The sequence below is a fragment of the Triturus cristatus genome, chromosome 2_1, assembly GCF_964204655.1.
Source record: "Triturus cristatus chromosome 2_1, aTriCri1.1, whole genome shotgun sequence".
Lineage (NCBI taxonomy): Eukaryota > Metazoa > Chordata > Amphibia > Caudata > Salamandridae > Triturus > Triturus cristatus.
In genome coordinates, this window is record NC_140581.1 from 649,924 (window position 1) to 665,536 (window position 15,613).

Sequence of the window (15,613 nt, forward strand, 5' to 3'; positions counted from 1 at the left end):
CACAGGTGTGACTCTGTGCAGTGTGTAATGCACAGGTGTGACTCTGCATAGTGTGTAATTCACAGTTTTGACTCTGCTCAGTGTATAATGCGCAGGTGTAACTCTGCGCCTTGCACATTGCATGGTATGTAATGCACAGGTGTGACTCTGCACAGTGTGTAATGCACAGATGTGACTATGCACAGTGTGTAATGCACAGGCATAACTCTGTGCAGTGCGTAATGCACAGTGTGACTCTGCACAGTATGTAATACACAGGTGTGACTGCGCAGTGTGTAATGCACAGTGTGACTATGCACAGTGTGTAATGCATAGGTGTTACTCTGTGCAGTGTGTAACACATGGTATGTAATGCACAGGTGTGACTGTACAGTGTGTAATGCACAGGTGTGACTCAGTGGAGTGTGTCATGCACAGGGTTTACTCTGTGCAGTATATAATGCATTGTATGTAATGCATAGGTGTGATTCAGTGCAGTGTGCAATGCACAGATGTGGCTTTGCGCAGTGTGTAATGTACAGATGTGACTCTGCACAGTGTGTAATGTACAGGTGTGACTCTGCACAGTATGTAATGTACAGGTGTGACTCTGCACAGTGTGTAATGCACAGGTGTAACTGCCCCTGCGTAATGCATGGTATGTAATGCACAGGTGTGACTCTGCGCAGTGTGTAATTCACAGGTGTGACTCGGCACAGTGTGAAATGCATAGATGTGACTCTGTGCAGTGTGTAAAGCACAGGTGTGACTCTGCACAGTGTGTAATGCACAGATGTGACTGCACAGCATGTAATTGCCAGGTGTGACTCTGCACAGTGTGTAATGCACAGATGTGACTTTGTGTAGTGTGTAATGCACAGGTGTGACTCTGTACAGTGTGTAATGCACAGGTGTGACTGCACAGTGTGTAATGCACAGGTGTGACTCTGCACAGTGTGTAATACACAGATGTGACATTGCGCAGTGTGTAAAGCACAGGTGTGATTCTGCACAGTGTGTAATGAACAGCTGTGTAGCTCTGCGGCCTGCGTAATGCATGGAATGTAATGCACAGGTGTGACTCTGCACAGTGTGTAATCCACAGATGTGACTCTGCGCAGTGTGTAATGCAAAGATGTGACTCTGCGCAGTGTGTAATGCACAGATGTAACTCTGCTCAGTGTGTAAAGCACTGGTGTGACTGCTCAGTGTGTAAAGCACAGGTGTGCATGTAAAATAAAGCTTGAATTGTTCAAACCGTTGTCCCATGTGGTCATTTTTGGTGGTGAAGCTCTATGCCAGGTTTAAAGTGAAGTTTTCCGGTTGAAGGTATTTGATAACGTGACAGTGATAAACGTTAGTGATCGGTATTGACAAGAAACGCATTTGAGCATTCGTGACTGAAGTTCGTGGTTGAATAGCAAAAGTCGTGCCGGGAAACAAAATTTAAACTAGAGGTTTAAAGTAAAATTTCAAGTGATTAAAGGTGTTTAGTAACGTGAAAATGTCGAACTTTTGTGATCGTTATTGAAAAAGACTCGTTTGGGCATTCGTAACTGAAGTTCGAAAAAAGTGGTTGTGCTCGTGTAACATTAGAAAAAATTGAGACAAGCGGGGTGAAGCGTGTTGCGACAAGATTTAGTCTAAAGTAATTACAAAGGTAAACAAAGATAAAACGATATTATTGCTCGTACCTTTCTTGGTTATGATCGTTTGATGTACCGCTTGGCCGGTATTTTAGTTGCTGTACCAGCGTTTCAAGTGATGTTAATATCAGCACGGTGTGGATAAAGTCAGTGCTCGTGCCTCTCCCGGTTGCAATCGTTTGGTGTGCCGCTTAACCAATCTTTGGTTGCTATATAAACGTTTCACGTGGTGTTAGTATCGACGTGGTGTGAATAAAGATAAAAATAGGACTGTGGATTGATCCAAAAATAAAAAAGGGACAGGGTGTGTAAAACCAAGGTGGCCATTTTGTAATGGGTTTTTGCTTAGAAATGGCTATTGGAACATATTTAGACCATGTGAAAATACTCCAGAAAAAATAATCATCAATTAAATCATAAATAACATGACAGTTCAATGCGTTCATTCATCCCGAACGGGTGAATGCTGTCCAATCTTTTGATCCAGTAGTTCTCGCGTTGAAGTAAATGTTTTCTGTGATCACGACCTTCTTTTGGTGTTACCACTTCAAGGATTAAGATTTTAAGTTGACTGATGTGGTGATTGTTTAATGTGAAATGGTTAGCCACTGTTGACTTGATGTTCTTTGTACGGATGTTTGATTTGTGTTCATTGATTCTGATTTTTGTTTTTCTCTCTGTTTTTCCCACGTAGACTATGCCACATGGGCATTTCAATAGATATACCACGTTCATCATGTCACATGTGGCTGTGACATTGAGTTTAATGTTATAACCCTTTCTTGGGTGTGTTATGTTGGTTCCAGGAATGATATTGTGGCAATTGTTGCAATTTTTGCACGCAATAGTTCCTTTGTATGTTTGTGTGTCTTTAATCATCTTGTGTTTTAAGATTTCACCCAAGTTCTTACTCCTGGTATATGCGAAGATTGGTGTGTCTTTAAAGAGATTTTTGAAATCCGGTTCAATTGTTAACATTGACCAATGGCGTTTGATAATCCGTTCTACAATGGAGCTGGCCGTGGAAAATTTAGACACCATCGTGATGCGATTTTCTTTGGTGGTTGTTGTTTTTGATAATAGTTGTTGTCTGTTTTTTTGTGAGCTTCTTTTTTCTGCGTCTTCAAGCACTTGTTTGGGGTAACCTCTTTGTTGAAAGCGTTCCTTTATTTCATTTAATCTGACAGTTGATGTTTGTGGGTCAGATACAATTCGTTTGACCCGTAACATTTGTGAATAAGGTAAATGCCGTTTTAGTGATTCCTGATGTAAACTTGCATAATGTAATGTATTGTTTCGGTCCGTTGGTTTCCTGTAAATGTCTGTTGTAAAGACATTATGTTAGAAAAGGTAGACGGACCGGGAGGGTCGGCCGGGGTCAGGAGGAGAGGTCTCCGGGGAGAGCCGTCTCCAGCGATCGTACAGATAAGTAACTTCCCCCCCACAGACAGATGCCACACAAGGATAAGGTTCAGTGTTCTTTATAAGCACTTATTTAAGGTACGGTGGAATGATACAAGGAGGTCTGGACTCAGGGGTCCCCTCGATTATAGTCTCGCAAGGTAGGGAAGGGGGTAGCGGGACAGTCTATTTACCAATCAGGTAGTTCGGATGAGATGATGATGAGCTCACAATCCTCGAGCTTGGTGGTACGGGCCGCGGCAGCGCCAGCAGGTCCCGGTGTGGATGGTCGATACAACGGGCCGCGGCAGCGCCAGCAGGTCCCCGGAAGATATACGGTCCGCGGCAGCGCCAGCAGGTCCCGGTGAGGATGGTCGTTACAACGGGCCGCGGCAGCGCCAGCAGGTCCCAGGAAGATATACGGTCCGCGGCAGCGCCAGCAGGTCCCGGTGAGGATGGTCGTTACAACGGGCCGCGGCAGCGCCAGCATGTCCCAGGAAGATGAATGTTGCAGAAGGCCGCGGCAGCGCCAGCAGGCAGGACGATGGTTCACAAGAGCGGGCTATGGCAGCGCCAGTAGACCGTCAAGGTTGAGTTCACTCGGTGTCTCTCGACTCCAGGATACAACTGCCTTCCTGCTCCGGAGCTGCCTCAGTTATAGGGCTGGTGCCCTTTGATGTCCGGACCCTCGCACTTGGAGGTCGGAGGGCCCGGGATGAAGGTGTCCAGACACCCAGCAGGGGGTGGAGCCAGCGCCTGGGGAAGCTGGAGGCGATCGGCACCTGGCGGGGGAAGAGCTCTTGACACTTCGTTCTCCCATTGACCTGCCAAGTGGTCCGCTCACCTCCTGGGTGGATGGTGGTGCCGGGATGTCGGGGCCGGCCAGGCCCGGGGTTAGGGTCGAGGGGAGGCCAGGCGGCCGCGTGGTGCAGGGCCCAAGATGGCGGCTTGACCCGGCCGGGGAAGCCGGTGGGGCTGGACCCCGTGATGAGTAAGGGTCCGAGGGCAAAGGGTCCGTCGGGAGACGGAGTACAGGTGCTTGTCGCGGGGTTATGCCAGACGGGCCGGAGTCCGGGCCCTGTCGAGCGGGGAGGGAGCAAGTCGCCTGTGAGGCCTGTCCAACATGCGTCCCCTCCAGCTGAAGGCGGGGAGAGTCACCCATCTCCTTGGGGACTCTCTTCGTCGAGGCGGAAAAAGCGGGACAGGCCATCCGCGTTGGCGTGGTCTTGGCCTGGTCGGTGCTCCACGGTGAAGTCCATTCCCTGCAGGGAAATGGACCAGCGCAAGAGTTTTGGGTTCTCCCCCCGCATCTGCATCAGCCATTGCAGGGGTCGATGGTCGGTCTGTACCCGGAAGTGGGCACCGAAGAGATATGGTCGGAGCTTTTTGAGGGCCCACACTACTGCAAATGCCTCCCTCTCAATGGTGCTCCAACGCTGTTCTCGGGCCAGGAGACGTCGACTGATGAAGGCCACCGGCTGGTCATGACCTTCGGGGTTCAACTGAGAGAGGACGGCTCCGATGCCGTGGGCGGAGGCGTCGGTTTGCACCACAAATTCCCGACTGTAATCGGGGGCCTGGAGCACCGGGGCGGTGCACAGGGCGGCCTTCAGCTCCTCGAAGGCCGCTTGACAATCAGGAGTCCAGCTGACCCGCTTCGGTTGATTCTTGGATGTGAGACCCGTGAGGGGCCCCGCGATGCTGCCGTAGTCCTTCACGAACCGCCGGTAGTAGCCGGTGAGCCCCAAGAAGGCTCGGACCTCGGTCTGGGTGACGGGGGGCTGCCAGGACTGGATGGCAGCAATCTTAAGTTGTAGTGGGGCCACCAGCCCACTCCCCACTTGGTGCCCAAGGTAGGTCACAGACCCTTGGCCAATCTGGCACTTGCCGGCCTTAATGGTGAGGCCGGCCCGCTGGAGGGCTCGTAGGACCTCTTGGAGGTGACGGAGGTGGTCGGACCAGTGGCGGCTGTATACAGCGATATCGTCCAGGTAGGCAGCGCTGAATTCTTCAAGCCCCGCCAAGACCTGGTTCACAAGGCGTTGGAATGTGGCGGGGGCATTCTTCATGCCAAAGGGCATGACCTTAAATTGATAGTGGCCATCGGGGGTAGAGAAGGCTGACCGTTCCTGAGCCCTGGGTGTGAGGCCGATCTGCCAGTAGCCCGCCGTTAGGTCGAAGGTACTAAGGTAGCGGGCGGCCCCCAGCCGGTCGATCAGCTCGTCTGCCCGGGGGATGGGATGAGCGTCGGCCCGGGTGACAGCGTTCAAACCCCGGTAGTCGACGCAGAATCTCAGTTCAGGTGCGGTGCCGGGGGCAGCGGCTTTGGGAACCAGTACAACCGGACTGGCCCAGGGACTGTCCGAGGGCTCGATGACCCCGATCGTGAGCATCTTGGCCACTTCCTCTTGTATGCAGGCCCGTACCCGATCTGGTACGCGGTAGGCCCGGTGCCGGACAGGGGGACTGTCCCCGGTGTCTACGTCGTGCAAACACCAGGGGGTGACCCCGGGGGTGAGGGAGAACAGGGCAGCGAACTGCAGCAGGAGGTCCCGGCAGTCCTGGCGTTGCTCCGAAGTGAGGGCGTCAGAGAGCCGGACCCCGTCCACGGAGCCGTCCTTCTCCTGAGTTTTCAGGAGATCCGGGAGGGGCTCGGAGTCTTCTTCTGTGCCACTGTCTGTAGCCATCAAGAGGCTCAGTTCGGAGCGCACAAAGTGTGGTTTGAGCCGGTTGGTGTGGAGGACCCGAAGGGGGTTCCGGGAGGACCCCATGTCGATGAGGTAAGTGACGGGGCTTTTGCGCTCGACCACTTTGAAGGGCCCCGTCCACTTATCTTGCAGGGCACATGGTTCGGTGGGGGACATCACCCATACTTGCTGCCCAGGCTCGAATTCAACGGAGGAGGCATTGTGATCATACCATCTCTTCATGTCCTCCTGGCTGGCCTCGAGGTTCGCCTTGGCCATCTCCCTGAAGCGCCGGGTCTGGTTTCGTAAGGCCAGGATGTATTTGAAGACGTCTGGAGGGGTCGTTAGGGGGGCCATCTCCCAACCTTCCTTGACTAGGCTGAGGGGCCCCCGCACAGGGTGCCCGTATAGGAGTTCGAAGGGGCTAAAACCGAGGGACTTCTGGGGAACTTCCCGGTAGGCGAAGAGGAGGCACGGGAGCAGTACATCCCACTGGCGACGGAGAGGCTCTTCCAATCCCCCAATCATCCCTTTGAGAGTGCGGTTAAAACGCTCCACTAGTCCGTTCCCTTGGGGGTGATAGGGGGTCGTGAATCTGTAGGTGACCCCGCATTGTTGCCAGAGGGACTTCATGTATTTGGATATGAAGTTCGTACCCCGGTCGCTGACGACTTCTCGGGGGAAGCCTACCCGGGAGAAGATCCCCATCAGGGCCCGGCCAACCACCGGAGCGGTCACTGTCCGTAGGGGCACCGCCTCGGGGTAGCGGGTGGCATGGTCCACTAGTACCAAGATGAACCTGTGTCCTTGTGCCGTGCGGGGGTCCAGAGGTCCCACAATGTCTATCCCCACCCTCTCGAACGGGGTGGTGACCACCGGGAAGGGTTGTAGAGGGGCCTTCAGCTTCCGGCCACTCTTCCCGCTGGCTTGGCATGTGGGGCAAGATCGGCAGTGGTTCAGGACGTCATTCCTCATTTTCGGCCAAAAAAAGTGGGTCACCAGGCGACTGTACGTTTTGTCCTGGCCCAGGTGTCCTCTGATCGGGGGGCGGTCCGGGCGGCCATGGATCGGGTGGTTATGCAGGCCCAGTCCGGGAGGTCCAGCATCCCCAAGTGCTCTCTTCTCTTGACGGTGGCCCACGGGGAACTCTCGAGGTCATTCCCCAGGAGGCAGTCCACGGGGGCATCGTCCCGGACCGTCACCTTCAGTAGGCCGGAGACCCCTCCCCATTCAAACGGGACGCAGGCCATCTTACACATGCTCTCAGAGTTGTCCGCCGAGCGGACGGGGCAGAGAATGTTCGGTAGGATCTGCTCGGGCTTCACCAGGTGACAGCGGACGGCCGTCACGCTGGCGCCGGTGTCACGCAAGGCCTCGGCTCTCTGTCCATTAATGGTCACCCACTGACCGTATTTTCTGGTGTTGGCGGGTAGGGGGGCCCGCGGAACCATGTCTCTTCCCCCTAAGCATGCCAGGACCATGGCGGCCGGTTCCCACCCTTGCTGGGCCGGCTCATACTCTTCGGGTCCCTCCGATGATTGCTCTTCCCCTAGGGCAGCGGCAGCTACCTGGCGGGGCTTGGGTGTTTGGTTTAGCGGGCAGTTCGGATCATTGGCGTAGTGGCCTAGTCGCTGGCACCGGTGGCACGTGACGTTGGCTCGGTACCCAGGCCGCAACGGGGGGTTGCCCCGGCCGGCCGGAGCCGGGGTGCTGGCCACGGGTGTTGCGGGCAAGGCGTCTCTCCCTCGCCCCTGGCCCCCTCCTCCTCCCCGAGGACGGTGCTGGCCTTGGTTGTTTCTGTTCTGTTTGTGTGGCCCCCTCCGGCCCACTCGGGTGCTTTCCCATCGGTCAGCTTCTGCGGCGAGCTGCCGGGGGTCAGTCAGCTTACTGTCGAGTAGGTGCTGCCTGAGCTCGACGAAACAGTTGTTTGACAGGTGCTCCCATACCATAAGGTTGAAGAGTTGTTCGTAGGTGGTGACCTGACTTCCCTTTATCCAACCCTCGAAGGCCCGGCTGAAATAGTTCACGTACTCTACCCAAGTTGTACCTGGGATCCGGGTGCAATCTCTGAACCTCTGGCGGTACATCTCGGGCGTGAGGCCGTAGCGGTTGAGGAGGGCAGCCTTCATGTGGTCGTAGGACGACATTTGGTGATCGGGGAGCTGTAGCAGGGCATCGCGACCCTCGTTGATAAATCTCCCCCAAAGTCCGGCTCCCCAATCACTCCGGTCGATCCGGTGGGAGGTCATTGCGATCTCATAGGCTTTAAACCACTGTTGTATGTCGTCTTCTCGGACATACTCGCGGACCACATCCTTGGGGATGTGAACTTTTTTCTCAATTGGCCCCGGGGTGTGTGGTCGCTCAGGCACCCCCAGTTCCTTATTCTGTTTGCGCAGTTCTATTTCCGCCAGTTGGCGCTCGTGCTCGAGCGTTATTTTTTTCTCTTCCAGCTCTCTCTGTCTCTGCTTTTCCTCTCGTTCCTCTCGAAGCCGCATATGCTCGAGGTTGAGTTTCTGTTCAGCTAACTTGAGTTCCCCATCCATCTTGAGTCGTGCCATCTCTAATTCGTGTAATCTGACTCTGTCTCTTTCTCGTATCTCCTCCTGCGAGAGGCCCGTTCCCTGCTCCTCGGAAGCCGTGGCGTTCCCCTCTGGTGTGATGCTGTTTTGGTCGGAGGGTCCTGCGACCCCCGTTTCTGTCTATGACTCAAGAGCGCGCTTTAGATCATCCTTGGTACTGAGGCCGGTGGTAGCAATGCCAAGTTCTATGCAAAATTGTCTCAGTTCGCGGTGGTTGTATTCTTCTAATTTCTCCATTTGGAACTTCTCGGTGGAGCTGCTATCTTTGCTCGACATCGTGCTTTGTCGTGGGGTGAGCTACTCTCTGTACGATTACGCGTTGATTCGGATCGCGCCGCTGGCCACCAATGTTAGAAAAGGTAGACGGACCGGAAGGGTCGGCCGGGGTCAGGAGGAGAGGTCTCCGGGGAGAGCCGTCTCCAGCGATCGTACAGATAAGTAACTTCCCCCCCACAGACAGATGCCACACAAGGATAAGGTTCAGTGTTCTTTATAAGCACTTATTTAAGGTACGGTGGAATGATACAAGGAGGTCTGGACTCAGGGGTCCCCTCGATTATAGTCTCGCAAGGTAGGGAAGGGGGTAGCGGGACAGTCTATTTACCAATCAGGTAGTTCGGATGAGATGATGATGAGCTCACAATCCTCGAGCTTGGTGGTACGGGCCGCGGCAGCGCCAGCAGGTCCCGGTGTGGATGGTCGATACAACGGGCCGCGGCAGCGCCAGCAGGTCCCCGGAAGATATACGGTCCGCGGCAGCGCCAGCAGGTCCCGGTGAGGATGGTCGTTACAACGGGCCGCGGCAGCGCCAGCAGGTCCCAGGAAGATATACGGTCCGCGGCAGCGCCAGCAGGTCCCGGTGAGGATGGTCGTTACAACGGGCCGCGGCAGCGCCAGCAGGTCCCAGGAAGATGAATGTTGCAGAAGGCCGCGGCAGCGCCAGCAGGCAGGACGATGGTTCACAAGAGCGGGCTATGGCAGCGCCAGTAGACCGTCAAGGTTGAGTTCACTCGGTGTCTCTCGACTCCAGGATACAACTGCCTTCCTGCTCCGGAGCTGCCTCAGTTATAGGGCTGGTGCCCTTTGATGTCCGGACCCTCGCACTTGGAGGTCGGAGGGCCCGGGATGAAGGTGTCCAGACACCCAGCAGGGGGTGGAGCCAGCGCCTGGGGAAGCTGGAGGCGATCGGCACCTGGCGGGGGAAGAGCTCTTGACACTTCGTTCTCCCATTGACCTGCCAAGTGGTCCGCTCACCTCCTGGGTGGATGGTGGTGCCGGGATGTCGGGGCCGGCCAGGCCCGGGGTTAGGGTCGAGGGGAGGCCAGGCGGCCGCGTGGTGCAGGGCCCAAGATGGCGGCTTGACCCGGCCGGGGAAGCCGGTGGGGCTGGACCCCGTGATGAGTAAGGGTCCGAGGGCAAAGGGTCCGTCGGGAGACGGAGTACAGGTGCTTGTCGCGGGGTTATGCCAGGCGGGCCGGAGTCCGGGCCCTGTCGAGCGGGGAGGGAGCAAGTCGCCTGTGAGGCCTGTCCAACACATTATTGGTCAATTTTATTAGTACATCCAAGAATGTGATTTTTTGTTTTTGTACATCATGTGTGAATTGTATTCTGTTGTCAATAAGATTCAGGTTGTTTAAGGCTTCAATTAATGTGGTTTCAGAGCCATTCCATAGTATGAAAATGTCGTCAATGTACCTCAGGAACAGTTTGCAATTTTTCTGCCATGGATTCTTATTTAGGATATGGTCTTGTTCGAATTTGTCCATGAACAGGTTCGCGTACGCCGGTGCGGTGCAATTTCCCATGGAAGTGCCTGTTGTTTGTAAAAACCATTGGTTTTTCCAAGTGAAATAGCTTTGAAACAACGTGAAATGCAGTAATTCCATTAGGAAGACTTGCATTTCTAGGTTTATTTCCGAGTGTAATAGTGCCATCTCAACAGCTTCTATCCCTAGATTGTGAGGTATTGAAGTATATAGTGCTTTTACATCTATGGTGCACATAAGTAGTGTTTCATCTTTGTGAATGTTGAGATTATGAAGTTTATTTAAAAAATCCGTTGTATCCTTCACGAATGTTTGGATTTTAAATACAAGTGGTTGTAAATGTCTGTCAATGAATTGTCCAACCGGTTCATGCAAGCTTCCTTTGGTCGAAACTATTGGTCTAAATGGTGGATTTATCAAATCTTTATGTATTTTTGGAACCATGTAGATGGTGGGGCTTCTTGGATGTTCTTTAATAAGGAACCTTTTGGTTCTGTCGTTAATCACTACTTTTTTCGAAGGCTTGGTTAATAAGTGCTTTCAATGTGATTTTGTAGTTTTCAGTGGGATTAATGTCCATCTTGATGTAAATGGTTTCATCAGAAAGATGTTTGGTAACTTCTGTTTCATATTTACTCATGTTAAGTATAACAAGGGCTCCTCTCTTGTCCGCCTTTTGGCATATGATGTTGGGGTTGTTGGCGATGCTTTTTATAATGCCAAGTTCTTTTTGTGTAAGGTTGGTTCTTTTGCTTTTTTTTTTACAAGATTGAGTTTTGTTAAATCTTGTTTTACTAAGTTTTCAAACATATCTAGAGTTTTATGGCTGATGGGTGCCATATATGAGCTTGGAGGTGATAGTCCCTTTAGTTGGTCGGGTTCAATTTGGATTTGTGGTGTTAGAGTATTTTCAAAGTAATTCTGTAATCGTAGTTTTCTCATAAGTTTAAAGAAGCTTATTTCGAGTTCCAAATGGTTAGTGTTAGTTGTGTGGACGTATGACGTACCCTTTTGTAATGTTTGTAATTCGATTTTACTTATCTAAACGTGAGCTAAACCAAAGATTGCATGCCAGCACCCTCATCAAATGTCACCGAACCCAACGTATACCACGAGGATTAAGAATATCATTAAAACCGTCCCTTTGCAAAAATACACAAAAATTTAAGGACCGCTGGTACGCGATCCTCAATAAATGTTCTTTAGATCTAATCCTACTTATCATAGAGGAACTATCCACAATACTCGAGAAGCTATCCAAAGAAATAGTCACCATCACCAATGAACTTACTAATTCAATGTCCACAGAAGAATGGTCAAAAATCTTGGAAGACATCAATGAACAACTCACTAAACATTCCCAAGAAATAAATGAAAGGAAAATACGCAAGTTCCGCCGGGATACGGTGGACTACAAACTTGGAGAAGTCTATAGTTGGGCTGAAATTTACGCAAAAAGACGACAAAGTAAACCGTATTCACAAAATACAGATACGTCATCTTCAGACAGTGATATCACAAAAACACCATCCAGAACCAAACCACGGCCAGCTCCATTGTAAAACGGATTATCAAACGCCATTGGTCAATGTTAACAATTGAACCGGATTTCAAAAATCTCTTTAAAGACACACCAATCTTGGCATATACCAGGAGTAAGAACTTGGGTGAAATGTTAAAACACAAGATGATTAAAGACACACAAACATACAAAGGAACTATTGCGTGCAAAAATTGTAACAATTGCCACAATATCATTCCTGGAACCAACATAACACACCCAAGAAAGGGTTATAACATTAAACTCAATGTCACAGCCACATGTGACACGATGAACGTGGTATATCTATTGAAATGCCCATGTGGCATAGTCTACGTGGGAAAAACAGAGAGAAAAACAAAAATCAGAATCAATGAACACAAATCAAACATCCGCACAAAGAACATCAAGTCAACAGTGGCTAACCATTTCACATTAAACAATCACCACATCAGTCAACTTAAATTCTTAATCCTTGAAGTGGTAACACCAAAAGAAGGTCGTGATCACAGAAAACATTTACTTCAACGCGAGAACTACTGGATCAAAAGATTGGACAGCATTCACCCGTTCGGGATGAATGAACGCATTGAACTGTCATGTTATTTATGATTTAATTGATGATTATTTTTTCTGGAGTATTTTCACATGGTCTAAATATGTTCCAATAGCCATTTCTAAGCAAAAACCCATTACAAAATGGCCACCTTGGTTTTACACACACTGTCCCTTTTTTATTTTTGGATCAATCCACAGTCCTATTTTTATCTTTATTCACACCACGTCGATGCTAACACCACGTGAAACGTTTATATAGCAACCAAAGATTGGTTAAGCGGCACACCAAACGATTGCAACCGGGAGAGGCACGAGCACTGACTTTATCCACACCGCGCTGATATTAACATCACTTGAAACGCTGGTACAGCAACTAAAATACCGGCCAAGCGGTACATCAAACGATCGTAACCAAGAAATGTACGAGCAATAATATCGTTTTATCTTTGTTTACCTTTGTAATCACTTTAGACTAAATCTTGTAGCAACACGCTTCACCCCGCTTGTCTCAATTTTTTCTACTGTTACACGAGCACAACCACTTTTTTCGAACTTCAGTTACGAATGCCCAAACGAGTCTTTTTCATCACAAAAGTTCGTCATTTTCACGTTACTAAACACCTTTAATCACTTGAAATTTTACTTTAAACCTCTAGTTTAAATTTTGTTTCCCGGCACTATTCACCCCGTTCTAATTCAGTACGACTTTTGCTATACAACCACGAACTTCAGTCACGAATGCTCAAATGCGTTTCTTGTCAATACCGATCACTAACGTTTATCACTGTCACGTTATCAAATACCTTCAACCGGAAAGCTTCATTTTAAACCTGGCATAGAGCTTCACCACTAAAAATGACCACATGGGACAACGGTTTGAACAATTCAAGCTTTATTTTGCATGCACGCATGACGCTAAGACTTAGTTTTAGTTGAAACAGAATGAATCACCATTCCTCATGATATTATTTAACATTTATCCTAGGACTAATCCCTGATGAAGGGTTTTTGAACAACCCGAAATGCATTGGATAAACAACAGTCCTTATACTATGAATTAATAAACAAAAGAAGGATAAATAACAATGTATGAAGAATAAAATACAAATAATTGACATCGAAGCTTGTTTATTTCAAGAAATAAATCGATAAAAACACTGCATAACGGTGGTGCCCAAGGGGGACACAACCCATATGGGAAGTGCTTCACATTAATTGGTCATATCGACGTCTGAATGAAGACGCCACCCCTGGAGCACACATAAAGACCAACAGATTGGAAGCAACATTTATGAACTAAGGTTGTAGCGCGTATCTCAACCCTATTGTTAAAGCACAGGTGTAACTCTGCATAGTGTGTAATGCACATATGTGACTCTGCACCCTGCGTAATGCATGGTATGTAATTCACAGGTGTGACTGTACAGTGTGTAAAGCACAGGTGTAACTGCACAGTGTGTAATGCACAGGCGTGACTCTACGCAGTGTGTAATGCACAGCCGTGACTCTACGCAGTGTGTAATCCACAGTTTTTGCTCTGCTCAGTGTATATTGCACAGGTGTAACTCTGCGCCTTGCGTAATGCATGGTATGCAATGCACAGGTGTGACTCTGCGCAGTGTGTAATGCACAGATGTGACTCTGCTCAGTGTGTAATGTGTGGTATGTAATGCTCAGAAGTGACTGCACAGTGTGTAATGCACAGATGTGACTCTGTGCCCTGCGTAATGCATGGTATGTAATGCACAGGTGTCACTCTGCACAGTGTGTAATGCACAGATGTGATGCTATGCAGTGTGTAATGCACAGATGTGACTGTGCAGTGTGTAATGCACAGGTGTAACTCTGCGCCCTGCGTAATGCATGGTAGTAAGGCTCAGGTGTGACTCTGCGCAGTGTGTAATGCATGGTATGTAATGCACAAGTGTGAATTTGTGCAGTGTGTAATGCACAGCTGTGACTCTGTTCAGTGTGTAATGCATGGTATGTAATGTACAGGTGTAACTCAGTGCAGTGTGTAATGCACAGGTGTAACTCTGCGCCCTGCGTAATGCATGGTATGTGATGCACAGGTTGGACTCTGCGCAGTGTATATTGCACAGGTGTAACTCTGTGCCCTGCGTAATGCATGGTATGTAATGTGCAGTGTGTAATGCACAGGTGTGACTCTGTGTAGTGTGTAATGAAAGGTATGTAATGCACAGGTGTGACTGTGCAGTGTATAATACACGGCATGTAATGCAGAAGTGTGACTCTGCACAGTGTGTAATGCATGGTATGTAATGCGCAGGTGTGACTGCACAGTGTGTGATGCACAGGTGTGACTGCGAAGCGTGTAATGCACTGGTGTGACTGTGCAGAGTGTAATGCATGGTATGTAATGTACAGGTGTGACTGCGCAGTGTGTAATGCACAGGTGTGACTCTGTGCAGTGTGTAATGAGTTGTATGTAATACATAGGTGTGATTCAGTGCAGTGTGTAATTGTGAGAAGTTGGCTTGGCATATGCTGGTCACTAGTTAAAGAGGCCACCTTGCACCAGTCCAATTCGACTCTTATGGTGGATAGGTTTAAGACAACCTTTTAAAGAAAGCTATCCTAGTGGTAGCTATGGAGAGCAGCCTTCAGTCTAAGTCTCAGAGGAATGTAAAGCAGCTTGTTTTACCTTATAATCACTTGAATTACCAAATGAAAAGGACATATATATCAAATATATATGTATTTATTACTAGACACACTCTACTAATCTCTTTATGAGATTAGAAGTCAGGAACATATGCACCAATCAATGGTTCACAGCAAATTAAGCACATATATGGCTGGGGCCCTAGGGGCATACCAGACCATATACTAAAAAAGAGGTATAAGAAGATCGACTTGAGAAGGGAGAAGGCCTAAGGTCTTCAGAAGCACTGGGGCCTCACTAATCCACCCAAGGCAGGTAAGTAAAGGACCCACGGAAGACGCATGCAGTGTGAGAATACAGCCGCAGATCCCAATAGACTTCAATGGAGCAAATCGCGGTTGGAATTTTAAAGTTTTAGGGTACTTCGGGAGAGTCTACAAGCAAGTCACTTACAGGGTAAGTAGTTCGAGGGCCAACACACACACAGGAGCACTGGAGTGCGCGAGTTACCTCACCCAGGGAAGCCGGGTGCATAGGTGTCTTTTAGTGACGGGTCGCGGTGTCGTTTTCAATGGGAGCCAAAAAAGACTTGCTGCTTGTGAAGACAGGAGAAGTGTCCAGTGGAATCCAAGGCTGGATTCTGAAGAAAGAAGACCTGAAAGCAGTGGAGACAGTGTTCAAAGTCACTTGCCAGTGACCCGGGCCAGGAAGCTGGATGCCCACATAAGTCGGGTGTTTTCAGGTGATCATGGGTGTCTTGACTCTTCAGCCACGAGGTCCAGGAGGGATCACTGACATAATATCGACTACAAAAATATAGACTTACAA

At 49.7% G+C, this 15,613-nt stretch overlaps 1 protein-coding gene across 1 annotated transcript in view; it reads left to right on the forward strand.

The window, feature by feature from the left end:
* The window catches only part of LOC146863573 (E3 ubiquitin-protein ligase TRIM39-like), a 137,987-nt gene that overhangs the window by 15,296 nt on the left and 107,078 nt on the right, over window positions 1–15,613 (forward strand). The window contains exon 3 of the mRNA XM_085640882.1: window positions 11,289–11,528. Coding sequence (XP_085497008.1) covers window positions 11,289–11,528 — 240 coding nt within the window. The remainder of the gene's footprint in view (window positions 1–11,288; window positions 11,529–15,613) is intronic.